This window comes from Myiozetetes cayanensis, unplaced genomic scaffold (assembly GCF_022539395.1).
Source record: "Myiozetetes cayanensis isolate MyiCay16 unplaced genomic scaffold, myiCay2020 scf2-11, whole genome shotgun sequence".
In the NCBI taxonomy this organism is placed as follows: Eukaryota; Metazoa; Chordata; class Aves; order Passeriformes; family Tyrannidae; genus Myiozetetes; species Myiozetetes cayanensis.
The window spans coordinates 34,425,780-34,440,465 of NW_026087411.1; the positions used below are offsets into that span (position 1 = coordinate 34,425,780).

A 14,686-nucleotide genomic window follows, 5' to 3' on the forward strand; every position below is an offset into this window, starting at 1 on the left:
TGTGGGGTTGTAAGGGAGGTGTTGACTCAAAGTGACCAGATAGAAAGCAACCTGGCCAAGAAGCTTTAAGAGAACATGCTGGTATTGTAAAACAAAACCAAAAAAACACCAGATGGAAAAGCCTTACAGAGAGCAGGAAAGCAGGTATGAACCTTTATTTCCACAGAAGATAAAATGGTAAAAATTTACTCATTACTTTTTTTTATTTCTTAAGCACTGACAAGGTTCACAGACAGCACATACAGACCCCCGTATGGAGGATAAAATGGAAAACACTGGAGGTAGGCAAACCAAATTCCAATCACTACCTCAAGCTATCAGTTTTTAAAACCAATGTATGGCATGCCTGTTAGGCAAGAATATTTAGACAATTTAAAAATTATTTTGAAATTAATCCCCTAAAAAAAAATCTTTGAAATTAAGCTAAAAGAAAAACTTTAGCCAATAAAATAGAAGAGGCGTTGAGTATAACAAAGAAGAGATATTGAAGAGGTACTAAACATGCACATAGAAATCAAAGTTAAATTCTGTGGTAAATGGTTACAATTCTATGTTCACTGGATAAATCTTATCAGTAGTTATAAACATCAGAAAATTTTTCATGACTAGGTTTTTATAGCCTCTAGCTAAAAAAAATATGTTCTTGAACTAGACTATACAATTTGTATTTTAAACTATGATTAAACTGTAAAGTAACAGATAAGTAGAAAAGACTAAGGCACAATCAAACAAGTGCATCTAATCACTGCCTGTCCTATGATCCCAATATAGTTGCAGTATAATTGATAACCTCTCAGCAATCATCATAACCATTATAAAAAGGAACTCCTATGAATGACTGTTTTTACTGTAAGCCCTTGATCCCCTACACCCTCCTTGATAGGGCTTGGGGCTTTTTAGATTAACTCTGTGAAAAGCTTAACAGCATATCAGGAACACTCTCTCCTCCCCAGCAAAAAAGTTTACAATTTGTATCCCTTTAGCCAAGTAACTATTTTATACTGATACCATAATTACAGAATGAATTTGTATTACAAAGAAGGCAAGATGTTTTATCACTCTGAAACCAAAGTTCTCAGAGTTCATATAACCATAAGTGAAAGGCTAAATAACAATTCAATAGCAGAAATTGCTTTCCCTTTAACATTACATACTTCTTCAGAGGCAGAGGATGTGTGTTCAGCTTGTGCTGGTCTTGGAACCGAAAGCCCTGCTCCTGGTAAAGACACGTTAGACAGACGCCTCTTTCTCACTCCACTGCAGTTGTTTGGAATCTTGAAGGCACATCTTTTATGGTAGTTTAAACCACAACCTGGAAGAGTAGGTTTTTCATTCAAAAAAACTCCCAACATTCAAAGTAACAAAAACTGTACTAATGTTTTGACAAAGCAGTTTTAAAAAGATGACCCAAAAATTGTAAAAGCAGAAATAGAGTGTTGTGTTAAATTCTCTTTAGGATTCTTGATGCAATTCACAGAAACAGCTTTTTCTGCAGTACTTATTATTGTACTGGTCTCCAGTAAGCCCAGCTCTAGAAACAAGGTCTAAGACTTGGAAGCGCTGATCTCCCACCACCAGGAGGCTTTCATCACTCCCCCACTTTGGAGCACAGAGCCAGAGAGAAGCCAGTGAGAAGGCAGCTTCAGTACCTGACAGCAGGCTGCAGAGCGCTCAGCAGCCAACTGGACAAAAGCCATAAGGAAAGGGATTCCCCTTTGGGAGTCTCTCCAGAGTGCGTGCTCCTTGTGCAAAGAGTACATGGTCATAAGCTAGTTATTTGTTTCAAAGTGGGAAACAAGAACACTTCTTAAGTCATTTGTCCAAGGTCACACACAGTTTGTGTTAATGCCAAGATCAGAACTCAGGTTTTCTGATGCACAAACCCTTCCAACAATGAAATAATACATTTATCACTTGCTAATACACCAAACACGACACAATTTTTTTCTTCCTTATCTTATACGGATATATACACACACAAATATACTAAATATCATAGACTTACCTTCACATTTTAATCCTTGTCGTACCAAACCCCAAAGCATCTCTCCGCAGTAGTCACAAAAAGTTGGAGCCTTGTAGGAATGCACATAAAGTGCATGAGGACGAATCTGGAAGTCTTCAACTGTAGCCAAAGCTTTTAAAAAATTGCAGTAAGTTATGGTTCTTACCACTGGGTCAACAAGGATTTATGGAAAGAACATGCTGTTGAAAAAATGGCTAATTCAAAGAACACTAATGAGCTGTTTAGACATCAGGATATTACTGTATAGCATTTAAATGCACATTTAAACCATTACATGGTTTTCAGTAAACTTTTTTATCAAGGAAAAAAATCCATTGGACTCTGGAGGCTAATGGCCACAACTAATCAACAGTATGAGTCACAGTGTTGAAAACATCACTAAGTTGAGGGCAAGTACAAGAAGCTTTGCTAAAAATAACAGCAAACATTTGAAAGAGCAACTTAATTTTCAACCTCTTTTGTAATCTACAAAATTTTCAGAGAAAAGACAGTTCTACAGGTTAGATTTTTATCTTCTAAAGGACTTTTTCAGTAAAAGCTCATTAGATTGAACTTTTGGTGTATCAAAACAGAACTGGGGATAGAGTTTCCATGGAAGACTGGAAACTTCCTAATAATGTTCTTTTTCTTAAACAAGCATAGATATATATTTAACTTATTTTTGTCCTGTTTATTGGGGGGGGCGGGGTAGGAAGGTATTTTACACCACCTTGCCCTGATGGCTACTATTCTTTGATCAAATAGGTACTAACACTTCCTATTCAGATTCTTTTTTTAAAAAACCCTATTGAAAGAGATTTACATGTCTACAAAATGCCTCAGTTCAGGTCTTGCTGTCTGTCTGTCTATAAGGAAACTGTCAGAGACTGTCAAAGGACACAACAAATTTTCCAAACATGCCATTTACGAGAAGCAAGGAAAAGCTCAAACCAAGATGATCAATTACTGAACATCCCAGACACACCTATAACAGTAGGCCTTGAAATGCAGACAAGGAACTCAGCCTTACGGCTCTGGAATTCATATTTTATTGATCAAATTTAAAAGTCTAATCCCATGAGAGTCAAGAGGTCTCTCTTCCTAAAATGTAACCTCAGTCTGGCACTTTATCCTCAAAGTCTTAAAAAAATGCTTGTTACTAAGTCCAGCTTTTATTTCTAGTTTAACTACAGCTTGCTCTTTAGATTGAATTTGATAAGTATTGATTAAACACATACAATGAGAAATAGTTAGGGCTGAAGGGTTTTTGTCCCAATTATTGAAGAATACTACAGGTTAACAATAAGCCTTAAGAGCCTGTTCTTATAGGTATGATTCAGCATCTATGTTTATATAAAGCCTTACAGCAGTATAAGCCATCAATAGCAAACACTACAGAACAAAAAAATAGAGGTAAGCAAAAGAAAACCAGTGACAGGGTTGGAAGAACAAATTCTGGATCCAACCTACATTTTACCTTAAGTAATTATAATATTGTATTGATATAATTCCATATTTGTATAATTCAGATTTATTAATAATAATAAACTAGAAGAAGAATTAACAGGACAACGAAAAAAATAACAAAACTGAGTACTGAAGCACCAGTACCACTCAGATTTTCTTGGAAACCTCTACCCCAAAGTATATGAGACTTAAGTCAAAGAGCTTAAGGCAGGCATGAAAACAGTGTTCCATAAAGTCCTATTTTCTAATAATCTACTGAATAAAGCATTGTTCCACCGTTACAGTAATACCTACCAGAGAGTACAACCTCAACAAGATCTCCCTCGTGTATCTCTTCTGCTGATGTAATTCGTTGCAAAATATTATCTGAGTTCAGGTCATGACGGAACAAGAGAATTTTGTCATACATGCCGAAGAAACCACACTCTGGGAACTGCAACAGAAAACAAACTCTAAATTTATACATGTTCTTCGATAATCCTATCCATCAATGTTTTTAATAACATCTATATAACTCAAGTGTTTTAAGTGTTTCATGGAAACAAAATAGATCTGCTTATTTTTGAGGAAACAAAGGATCTTCTGAACTAAAATGTTGCATAACAAGTGAAAAACAAACAATGATGACAAAAACAAAACAAACAAACAAAAAACACCAAGAAAAACATGCTGAAACTCATCAACTTCTTCCCTGTCCCCCTCCCTCCACAACAGTCACACTTCTTTTTAAAGCTGGGGAAAAAAAAAAAAAGGGTAAGGTTTTTGTTTCTTTGGGTTTTTAGTCTCTCAGACCTGCATAATCAGTCTGGTAAGTGAAAGCCAATGGAGGTCACTAACTTGGATACCACCACCTGTAATCCTTATTTCACATATATTCTGGTCAGGCAGGTATTCAGCTCAAGACACAAATCCCCACAAGGACAGAAGATAATACTGCAAATCCATACAGGAAATAATTACACTAAGTAACATGTCATTTTTTTCATGACATTTCACTGAAAAAAAAAAAAATCTTTCTTGGTTTGTATTTTCCCTACTTCTCAAAATATTGTCAAGTGTGAGCAAAACTTCCTAAAATGAAAACTTCTTAAAATGAAAAGTTTAAAAGCAAATATTTCACATAAAAAAAGAGCAGGAACAGACCCTGGAGATGAATGAGTACCACTCAATTAGCAACCTTTTTGTCTTAAACCAGAATTCAAACTTGAGGTAGGAACACACAGAAGAAAACAGGAAGAAATGTGGAAAGAAATATGCAGGAAAGAAATATGGAAAAGCCCAGAAGAAATTTTCAATTAATGAGGTAACAGACTACAGCGTAGTAATTAAGATCTTCCACAGTCAGTAAGTAATAGGACCTAAACCATATGAAGGTTGTGTTATATTAATTACACTTAACTAATCAAAGACCTGTTCTACCAAATCAGAGACATAATGAAGGCATCCATCACATCCATTGTTTTCACACTGTCTTCCCATTCAGAGAAAAATTATGTCCTCTCAACAGTAGTAATTTTATCAGAAATATCAAGTTGTTCTTCTCTGTTTTGGTTTGCTCACACTACACAATTACATTACACATAATACTGAAGAATTCCCATGCTCTGGAAAGCATACTATCCACCTTGGACAGTCACAAGGAGAGGCAGAATTTGTGCCACTGAACACACACAAAACCAAAAGACAGAGCTGGCAAATTTAAACTGATACCAGTAGATATTTAATCCACAGCATCAAGAAACTGATTTACTGGGCTGATGCCAAAGCAGCAGGCTGCTTCGTTCGTCTTTGGAAGTATTCTTTTTCCAACTTCCCGAAGATCATTTGTATTAGGAAAGTAAATATAAAGCTTGATAATGAGCTGTGCTGCCCAAATATGTCTCAGTATCTCTTCAAACATGCACAGGATTTGGCTTTATATTCAGAGCATGCATAGATACAGCACACTAATAATTCTTTCAAGGAAACTAACAGTTCTTTATAAGTGAAACAGTGCATAAACCTACTTTAGGCTCTAACTCAAAATTCCACCGTGCCTTGATGGACAAGAAAACAAGTTATATTTACATCATTAAAATAAGTGCTGTGAGGTTTTGTTCCCTGATATATGCACTGTTAAGCTAGGTATCATATCTTAATGCTAATATCAACAAGAGGAAGGTACCACCTCAATGCTACCATCAATTGTATCCGCAAGATAACTCCTATCAATTGCATCATGCTGCTGAAAACTTATTTACAACAAAAGGGAGATAAAAATCAACACGACTATGGTATGTATCTGCCTGCAGATAAACACGGTTTTTTTTTATTAATGCCAATATTACTTTCAGTTGCCAGGAGGGACAACTCATGATCCAGGGAACCAGGGTGAACTACTGCCTCTTTGTATTAAGTTCACAGAACCACCTATAAACCACAGATTTTAAGGAACCTCTAAGATACTTCACAGGTTTAAGTCTCATTCTCTTGATGAAGATATGTCACTGTTTCTCTCTTTTTTTTTTTTGTTTCACTCTTTGAGACCATAAACATACCATGCAGCTGCCAGAACATCCCTGCACATATTCCCCCAATCCCAGTAACCAGAGATCACATAATCACATACCAAGTAGCACTTATTTAAATGCTATGACCATATTTATTCTGCATATGCACCATTTACCCCTTTTCATGTACAAATCTCGGATTACTACATTAACTTTCATTACTAAAAAGCATTAGCTGACACAATAAACTAGAGATGAATACTCAAGTCCTCTTTGTGACAGCAAGTGTAATCATTAATAATGAGATGTTACATTCCTTAGAAAGCAGCATCAACATTAATTCCACAGTTTGTAAATAACAACTATAATTGAAATTTGGTTTTCAAATAAATTCCAGACAAATGCAAAATTAAATTCTACAGAGTAAAAATATTGTAAAAAAAGCAAAATCATCTACTGCAGACTGCTAGAACTCTTAGCATCAACACCCTCATTTGGTTCTCAGTTAATTAAACTGACCTTTTAAGCTGTGTATCGTGAATGCTTCTCATATTGTTGTGACAATTTACTGTCCTATTCTTTCAAAACAAATATATATACACATGCATGAAATGACTGTGAAAGATAGCCTGATTTTGTAACTGTGACATTAACCCCCTAAAAGATAATTCTTCTATTTACAAGCTTGAGCTTGGTTAGTACCTCCTAGACTGAGCTGCAGAATCACAAGCCCAGGTCTAACAAGACTTAAGAGCAACCTCTGCTAGTATTGAGTTTAAGGAGTCTTTCACTAAACACAGCTCCATATACAGGTTCTATCGTAGGTGACAAGACTTCACCAGGACACATTTTTCTATGTACTGTGCATGCCTAATCTCCAGTTCTGAAACAGTAATTCCAAAACCTAAAAGCATAAGAACAGAAGTAACCTATTCACTGGTTCTACGCTGAGTTGCAGTTGCTACGAGATCTTCCTGAATCCAGGAAAAGGTGGTAGCTGAGGAACCCTGCAACAGGTCCTTTACCTGTCCTGCCTGTTAGGTGTTTGTCTGCATGCACACAAAGCAGACACAGAGGAACCAAGCAGGTGAGGCAGCCCCTACAGCACCCTGCCCAGGTCCTCCCAAACCCATCACAGGAGCCATCAGCCCACCAAAGGCTCACCTCCACAAGCCAGGGGAGCACAGAGAAACAAGGGCAGGTGGGAAACCAAATTAAGAACTCCAGGGAAGGGATACCCTGTCCAGTCCCTCCCAGGGCTCTCAGGACATTGTCAGACCCAGTTTCCACACATAAACTGATCAAGACAAGTCAACACTAAAACACCTTTTGGGCTGAGAGGGGTTGCTGTCCAGTGGTATGGCACTGATTATAGAATGCTGGGGAATTTGGATTGTACAGTACTTATTATGGAATGTTTGAGGAAGGAACTAAAGGCAAAGAAGGAATAAATGTGGGAAAATTAAAGGGATAAAAAGATTAAAAAAGGCTCATCACCTGTAAACAAGGGTTGGGCTGAACAATTGCCTGTCTGATCACGTCCTGTGCATGATCAGCACCATCTGTCCTATCTTTCATTAAATTCAGTTTCTAAATATTTCCCTGGATTATTTTCTCTCATTCTGAGCACATGTGTGCGTATGGGGGGTCTGAATATCAGCAACTAGAGTTGGAGGAACCTGTGATGTGACTGGAGAGGTTAGAGTAAGTGAAATCAAGAGCTTGAATATCCAGGTGCCAGCAACTGGAAAGATCAAGATCCAGCAGCTGATACTTGGCAGAGAGTGTATGAGCCTGGCTGCTGGAGACATCCACTTTTTTTTGGTTGATAGTTTTCTTCTTGGGGGTGTGGGAATGTGTGTCTGTGTGGCTTCTTCCCCAACAAGAGACCTTCATCCTGAACCACCAGAAAATGGTACAGCCAGAGACCACTGGTGCTGTTTGTGCTCATGTGAGTGCTCACAGACAGACACACTGTTGATCTGTTTCGATCTGTGTGTACATCTGTACATGTTGTAAACCTGTATCCAAGTGCTGGTGCCTACAGGGAATATGTGGTCAATCTTACTGGCCGTGATTGGACACAGAGAAGAGAGCTGCAGCAGCCTCACCTCTGCCAGGAGGATGTCAGATTCAATCATCCCTAACAAAACTTTCCAAGATTGATGAACAAATCCTGCTCTTTCCTTACCATCTTGCCCCCATCCCCTACTGTTATAAAAGAACAGACCCTACCAGGAAGATGCCTGCCTGACTGCTCCTTCCCACCCCCCAGCCCAGATTACTCTCCTCTGCCCCCACTGCAGCCCTGTGCACCCATGCAGTGGAAACACTGGCTGACTGCCCTCTGCATGGCCGGCGCTGATGAGCTGCAGGTGGCCTGTCAGAGCCCAAGTCTGAGGCACCTGGCCGGGCTTCCATGGGGGGAGAAATCAGCTCCAAGCAAGCAGCTTGGCTCCTCACAGGCGTGCAGCGTCCTGCTCTCTCTTCCACTCCCCCAGTACACTCGGGAATACAGCATTCCTTGCTAGCACCTTGGCCAGAAGGCTATGAGCAGACTGCTGGCCAAGAATAACCTCATCGATTAACAAGTTGTTCATTTCAAGTGGTATCTTTTAACAGAAATTTTACGCAAAGCTTAAACTATGTTCAATAGCTGAACTACGTTCAAGTTGTACACTACCAAATTTTTCTCTCTTGTACTGCAGCAAAGTACAGCTTTTATAGCCTTCCTTACGCTCAATTACATGAAGCTGTTAAGGACAAACACTATCCAGTTCCTTTGAAGTGTTAAGAGCTCATAATGTAAACTTGAAAACAAAACTCAAAGCAGAATTTTTTAAAGCCTGTTTTATCTTACGGGATTATACAGCTATTACTTTCCTGCATAAAAGCCCAAAGTATCTGCACAGTGACTCAGAGCATATAAACTGCTAATCCTGGTATTACTGTGTTTCCTAAAAGCAAAAAGATGACTGTTCCCAGCATTAACAGTTCCAAAAGAGCATCTAGCTACAGGAAATCACTTGTGGGAAGTCTACGTATGCAACAGACTGTTCCAAAATTAATCTCTGGTATACCGATATCACCGCCTTACATCAAGAATACATGCAAGCCTTAGTACTTGGGTTGTACTAGCACAAGGAACACTACTAGTGCGTTACTGCAGTTACACTGAGGAAAAACAATTGGTGTTATCTAGAATGCTTATACTGTAAGTAATACAGTATGACCAGCTTTAATTGATAGTACATTACATTGACCTTTTTTCCAGAAGAACTCAACATACAGTGGTCAGTATTGCTGAGCAAAACACAACGGAGGCTTCTTTCTATCTTGGCAGTGACTGAAAAAATCCCTCTACTTCAGGTTCCAGGACTTGCTTTACAAAGTTCTGGACTACTCGCCAAAAATTCACACTAGGGAAAAGCGTAGGAGGATATTGTTTCAAGGTCCAATATCTCATGACCCATCATAACTCAAAACAAATGCTTCAAACCACTGAAAGTTGATTCCAAAGTCTAATGGTGCAAAACACCATTGGAAAGTCTCTTCGTTTGCTGAAATCACTCCATTCTATTATCCTGCATCCCTACCCAGTTATTCACTCCCACTCTTCAGAATCATGTGCCAAATCACATTATCACACAGACAATTAGCTTCAAACGTGTTGCAGATCTTTCCCTCATCAGATGCTTCAGTACAGACATACTTGGACTACTGCTTGGCTAGGTTTTCCAGCATACAAACCTATTACCAAACTGGAAATGCTGATCTGCCCCACATATAAAACCACTGTACCCCCAGTAACTGCCCAGCTCCCACCTTCTCACAAGCATGTTTTCACAAGTGTGCCTCAACTCTCTTACTCTCCTGAATTATTTAGGAGAGATTATTGGAGATAATTTAGGAGAGATATGAGAATTTAGAATTCTCATATGAAGAAAACAGATGACTAGAAGGCAGAGCAGTAGGGGGAAAAAAGATTTGAGCATAGTTGATGGATAGAGAACATGATTTACATTCATTTTAGAGTCATTCAAAAATAAATACCATGAACTATTACAAGTTTAACCTGGAGAAATAAAACAGAATGATGGTTGCAGTACTGTTACCTATTTATTACACTCAATTAAGTTTTTACTGCAAAAGTTGTAAAGATCCATTCAGCAGCCCTCACTGAAGAGCCAGCTATCCAAACTACTTTAACTCAGCTCCATTTAAAATTTGAGTTCTTAGATACATCAATAATACAGATATACAGTTACAGGTCTCTTGGTTAGAAAATTCTACAGATACATTTGTATGTTATTTGTGCCAGGCTTTTTTTCCCCCCAAGATTATGAAACCAAAATGTTTGAACACATCTCCTCATTTCCCTCCTCCTCACGCCCCAGTCTGCTTCATTGTCAAAGAAAACCAGCTAGTTTTCCAAACAATCCAACGACTTCAGCCATACTCTAATTATTGAAAATTAAATCCCACATAGTCTAATTAAAAAAACAGGCAGGACTATCAAAAAAGTGCATACATACTAATAGGATCACATTCAATTCAGATTATATGAATTATTAACCAGAAAATACAACATTACCAGAACTTCAACATTTAAAAGAACAATGCAAGTATGAAACTACAGAAATAGTAGAAAGACTCACAAGCAGGTGTCATATACAAAACTTAACTCCTTATGAACACAGCTATACTTCCAGTAACTGTGTTCGCAACACCTTACACAGTATAGAGTCCTTGAAGATTTAAATACAAGTATGTAAGAAGTTATTGACAGAAATTCAAGACAAAACAGCATAATGTAGTGGGAAACAATCAGACAATTAACACTAGTAAGAAAATGTAAATAATGCTGGAAGAGGACACAAAATTACACCTGAAAGACTCTGCCTATAGAGACCACAGAAAAAAATAGCCAAAAAACAAGACGAAGGAACAAGGAAGCACAAAGGAAGTTAATCATCAAGTAGAAATGAGATTATATGCAATTGTTAATTTGCTTTTTAGAGAAAGACAATTATAGACAAGGTTTATAGAGAATGATCATGATAGAATGAAGAAAATACATAACAAAAATATTACTGTTACCAAAAGCAATGACACCAAATAAAAAAGAGTTACAGGAATCAAGATGAAAGTAACAGGTGCCAGATAAGGTTTTCAAGACTATACATAAGCAAGACAATAAGAGACTACTTTGAAGAGAGAAATTTTAAAAATCAAAGCACTACATACAGAAGAGTTCAGGAACAGCAGAATTATAAACACTGCTGGCAAAGAAGGTTTAAGAGAAAACCAGAAACAGGCAGACCATGGAAGGAAAAATTACTTTCAGGAGTGAATTAAGACACAAAATAATACTAGCCTGAATCAAAATCGATATGAAAAAGATAAATAGACAGGAAATGAGTGCAGTAAACATGAATGAAACACCAGAAATATATAAGGACAGAGGAAAATGGAGGAAGAAAGTGAGAAAATAAGTTTGATTGGCTTTTTTTACTTTATTTAAGACATGCAAGAGCACAACATGATGAAAATACGCAAGAAAAATCCAGTAAGTAAGACATAAGAAAAATCCCTTTGACTATGCTAAGTGCTGACTGCTTGGATGGGTTCAGTCAAGTAGAAAAATTTGTTTGGAAGAGTAAGGAACAGAGTGTGTGGGTAAATAATGTATCAGTATTCAAGTCAAAAAGAAGGCAACAGTTAAAGAATCAGGAGAATTTCAGACAAACACTCTACAGTAGGAGAGCAATTAGTCTATTTCAGAGCAAAATGTAGTAAAGCCATCAGAGGAAACATGTAAAGAAGGAGAATAGTGAGCATGACTGAAAGTGAAAATTATGAAGGACGGCTCTGTAGACTAAAAAAAAAAAAGGCAGATAAGAGAAGCTGCAGAAACGTGAAAGTGAAGATTTTTAAGTTTAAGGAAGAAGTTACAATAAATCTTGCAGGTCCTGATACTACAAAAGTAATAGCACAGAACAATCAAACGTTTTCCACTTATGGCTATCAGTTTAACTAGAACAAAATAAATAAGCTAGAATAAAGCATTTACAGTATGCTGTCCTACATAATTCTCCATTTGCAGGTAGTGGAGCATCACCACATCGCAAGTTTCTTGTTTTAAGTTAGTAATACATTTGTTCTACTTCATGTGCTCTCACATGAGGAATGGAAAAACAATATTCCAACACAAAACAGGATTAAGAACTCGACTCTGCAATATTTGATCATTGTGCAAGGACACACACTGTCCACTTGCAGATTTTGCTACACATTTTCTGCTTCTAAACAGACTCCCTCTGTTCCAGCAAGAATTTTTTGAAGCATCCCTATAAAGTCTTAAGTTTGTCTTCTCTGAGGACTTCTATTAAGTATTCCAACATACAATAACCCTAACACAGTGCCTCTCCAATTCAACTTTACACTTGAAAATTTAAAGTTTAAAGAAAAACATTTTAAAAGTAAAAACATCTCCTGATGTCTATAAGATTTGTAACACAGCTAAGAGACACACCAAATATTTGCATCACTCATCTCGCTCTCCTTGCAGGCACATGCCTCTTTAGTTTCAGTTCTGTTGATGCTGCTTCTAATCACACTTCTGTAAAACTCAAAAGAGCTACACAGAAGACCAGTGTCTGAAGCAGAAAGCACAGGTGACCATCAGTAATATAGCAAGGCTGGCAATATGTAAAGCGCTATGAAAACACTTTAGGTAAACACAGTACTTTTTCCCTAACTTCCCCCAGTGGATTATTTCCCCCAAAAGAAATAAAGGTAATGCAGATAAGATAATTTTTCTGAAAATGTCCAAGGATGCTATAATTAGTTTTAAAAAGGTTAATATCCAGCATCCTCGGAGATCTTCTAGTCCTAATCAACATTTTTGATACTGTAACTGTAGTCTCAAATACAATTAGGCAGGTAGTTCAAGATCCCAAGTAAATGAAGGACTCCTTAAAGTTTTATTTTGTTCCAGATACGTAGAGGAACAAAAGCCTGAAATGTGATTTTAAAGTAAGGAAACATCCATTTAACTCTAATAAAGATAACACTCAAATAGGAAGAAAAATTGTAACTTATTATTTCAATGTAAAAAAAGTATTTCTCCTTATTCACTAAAGAATGCAACAGTAAGTAGATACTGCTAAGCACAGAACTATCACAGGAACAAACTATACAGTACCCTGAAATGACATCAAGACAAGGCAGTTGAAGCAGGTTGTGGAATAACAGAGGAAAGGGAAGCTTTTGCACTGTTGAGCCTCAACAGCATACCCAGAAGATTCAAAGCTTTCAACCAGGAAAAAAAGGCAACCGTACACATGACTACACAAAATAACACAGTCTTATATATACTAATCCAGAATATTTAATCTTGCAACAGTCAACAGATCTAAGGGAAAAAAGTCAAGGCGGGACCTTTTGTTGTCAAATAGAGGGCAGAGGCAGTGGCTGCAAAACTACTTATGAAAGATGAATCCACCACACGTGAGGTTGTTTCCTGATCAGTTTGCTGCCTGCAAACATGTTTTCACTGAGCAGTCATTTACTCATAGCATCAGCTACAGGAGAGCAAAATCTGCAGCAAAACCAGACAAAAGAGAAAAACTGATCATGAAATCCTCATCAGTTTTGCAGTAAACTAGGCTCAGCATGTAAGAAGTTTCTTGAGCTATAACAAGGACTTGAGCTAAACGTTTAGCTGAGCCTGCCAAGAGAACAGAAAGGAAAAAGAAAAGTAAGTGTGAGTGTATTTGTTTTCATCTTTCTTTAAGACAGAAGACAGGAAATATGCAGATACAAATAGAAAGAGCTCATATAGAAAGAAAAAGCAGCCCCTAAAATGGCTGCAAAAAGGTGTAGCTAACACACATGGTACATGGAGGAAAAAAAAAAAAGAAGCCGACCCAAATAAGTCATCTCTTCAGAAAGGAACTAACATGCTGAACTACATTTTGATAGTTATTCTGAAATTGGTTTGCTTGACAACTAGTTTGTAAAAATATGGAAGATTCAGTAAGTAATGAGATGGGGAAAAAAGATAACACAAGCATATGGAAATAACATATGAGTTTACATTCTTTCAAGCTATTAAGTACAAAAAATTCATATAAAACTAACCAACCATAAATACAAATCACAATAATGAAAGACATAGAGAAATCAATTCCCTACAAAATAATTCACTTTCAATTCCCTCACTCTCACTCACCCCTGGCCTTGCAGGGAAAGAGCAATTACTTTTTTATTTATGAAATATTGTTAACTGCTTTTAAGGTTGCTTAGTAGGATCTGACCTATCAAACCTAAATAAAGATAAAACTTGGATGCAAAACCAGCAAGATCAGTGTTATGTCCTTCCTGCAAGTCTGCAAGCGTGCAGTGCATGTCTATAGCCACAACTGGTCCTTTCATTAGGGCTGGCTATACAGTTTCAAGAATACTCCTTAACAACAGTAAGCATAAACTATAAAAACCTAAGGTATCAGTGACAATTGCTGAAAGGACATACTCTCCATATTGTGAAAAATAATTCTTGCAGAAAATTTAGTACTACATCTTCTTTTGCTAGATTTCACAAGTGAGAAAGTAACAGGAGGGTTTATTCCTTTTGAATGAAAAGCTTCCACCTTGAGAGTTAGAAAAATTTGTGCATAACTGCTAATACCTAACATGGATCTTTGCCACTGTACCAAACCTC

At 37.3% G+C, this 14,686-nt stretch overlaps 1 protein-coding gene across 1 annotated transcript in view; it reads right to left on the reverse strand.

Moving 5' to 3' along the window:
* PRKD3 (protein kinase D3) overlaps window positions 1-14,686 on the reverse strand; it is a 44,926-nt gene that overhangs the window by 26,557 nt on the left and 3,683 nt on the right. Inside the window, exons 3-5 of the mRNA XM_050315304.1 lie at window positions 3,767-3,905; window positions 2,006-2,137; window positions 1,155-1,312 (exon numbers count right to left, since the gene is read on the reverse strand). Of these exons, the coding sequence (XP_050171261.1) occupies window positions 1,155-1,312; window positions 2,006-2,137; window positions 3,767-3,905 (429 nt within the window). The remainder of the gene's footprint in view (window positions 1-1,154; window positions 1,313-2,005; window positions 2,138-3,766; window positions 3,906-14,686) is intronic.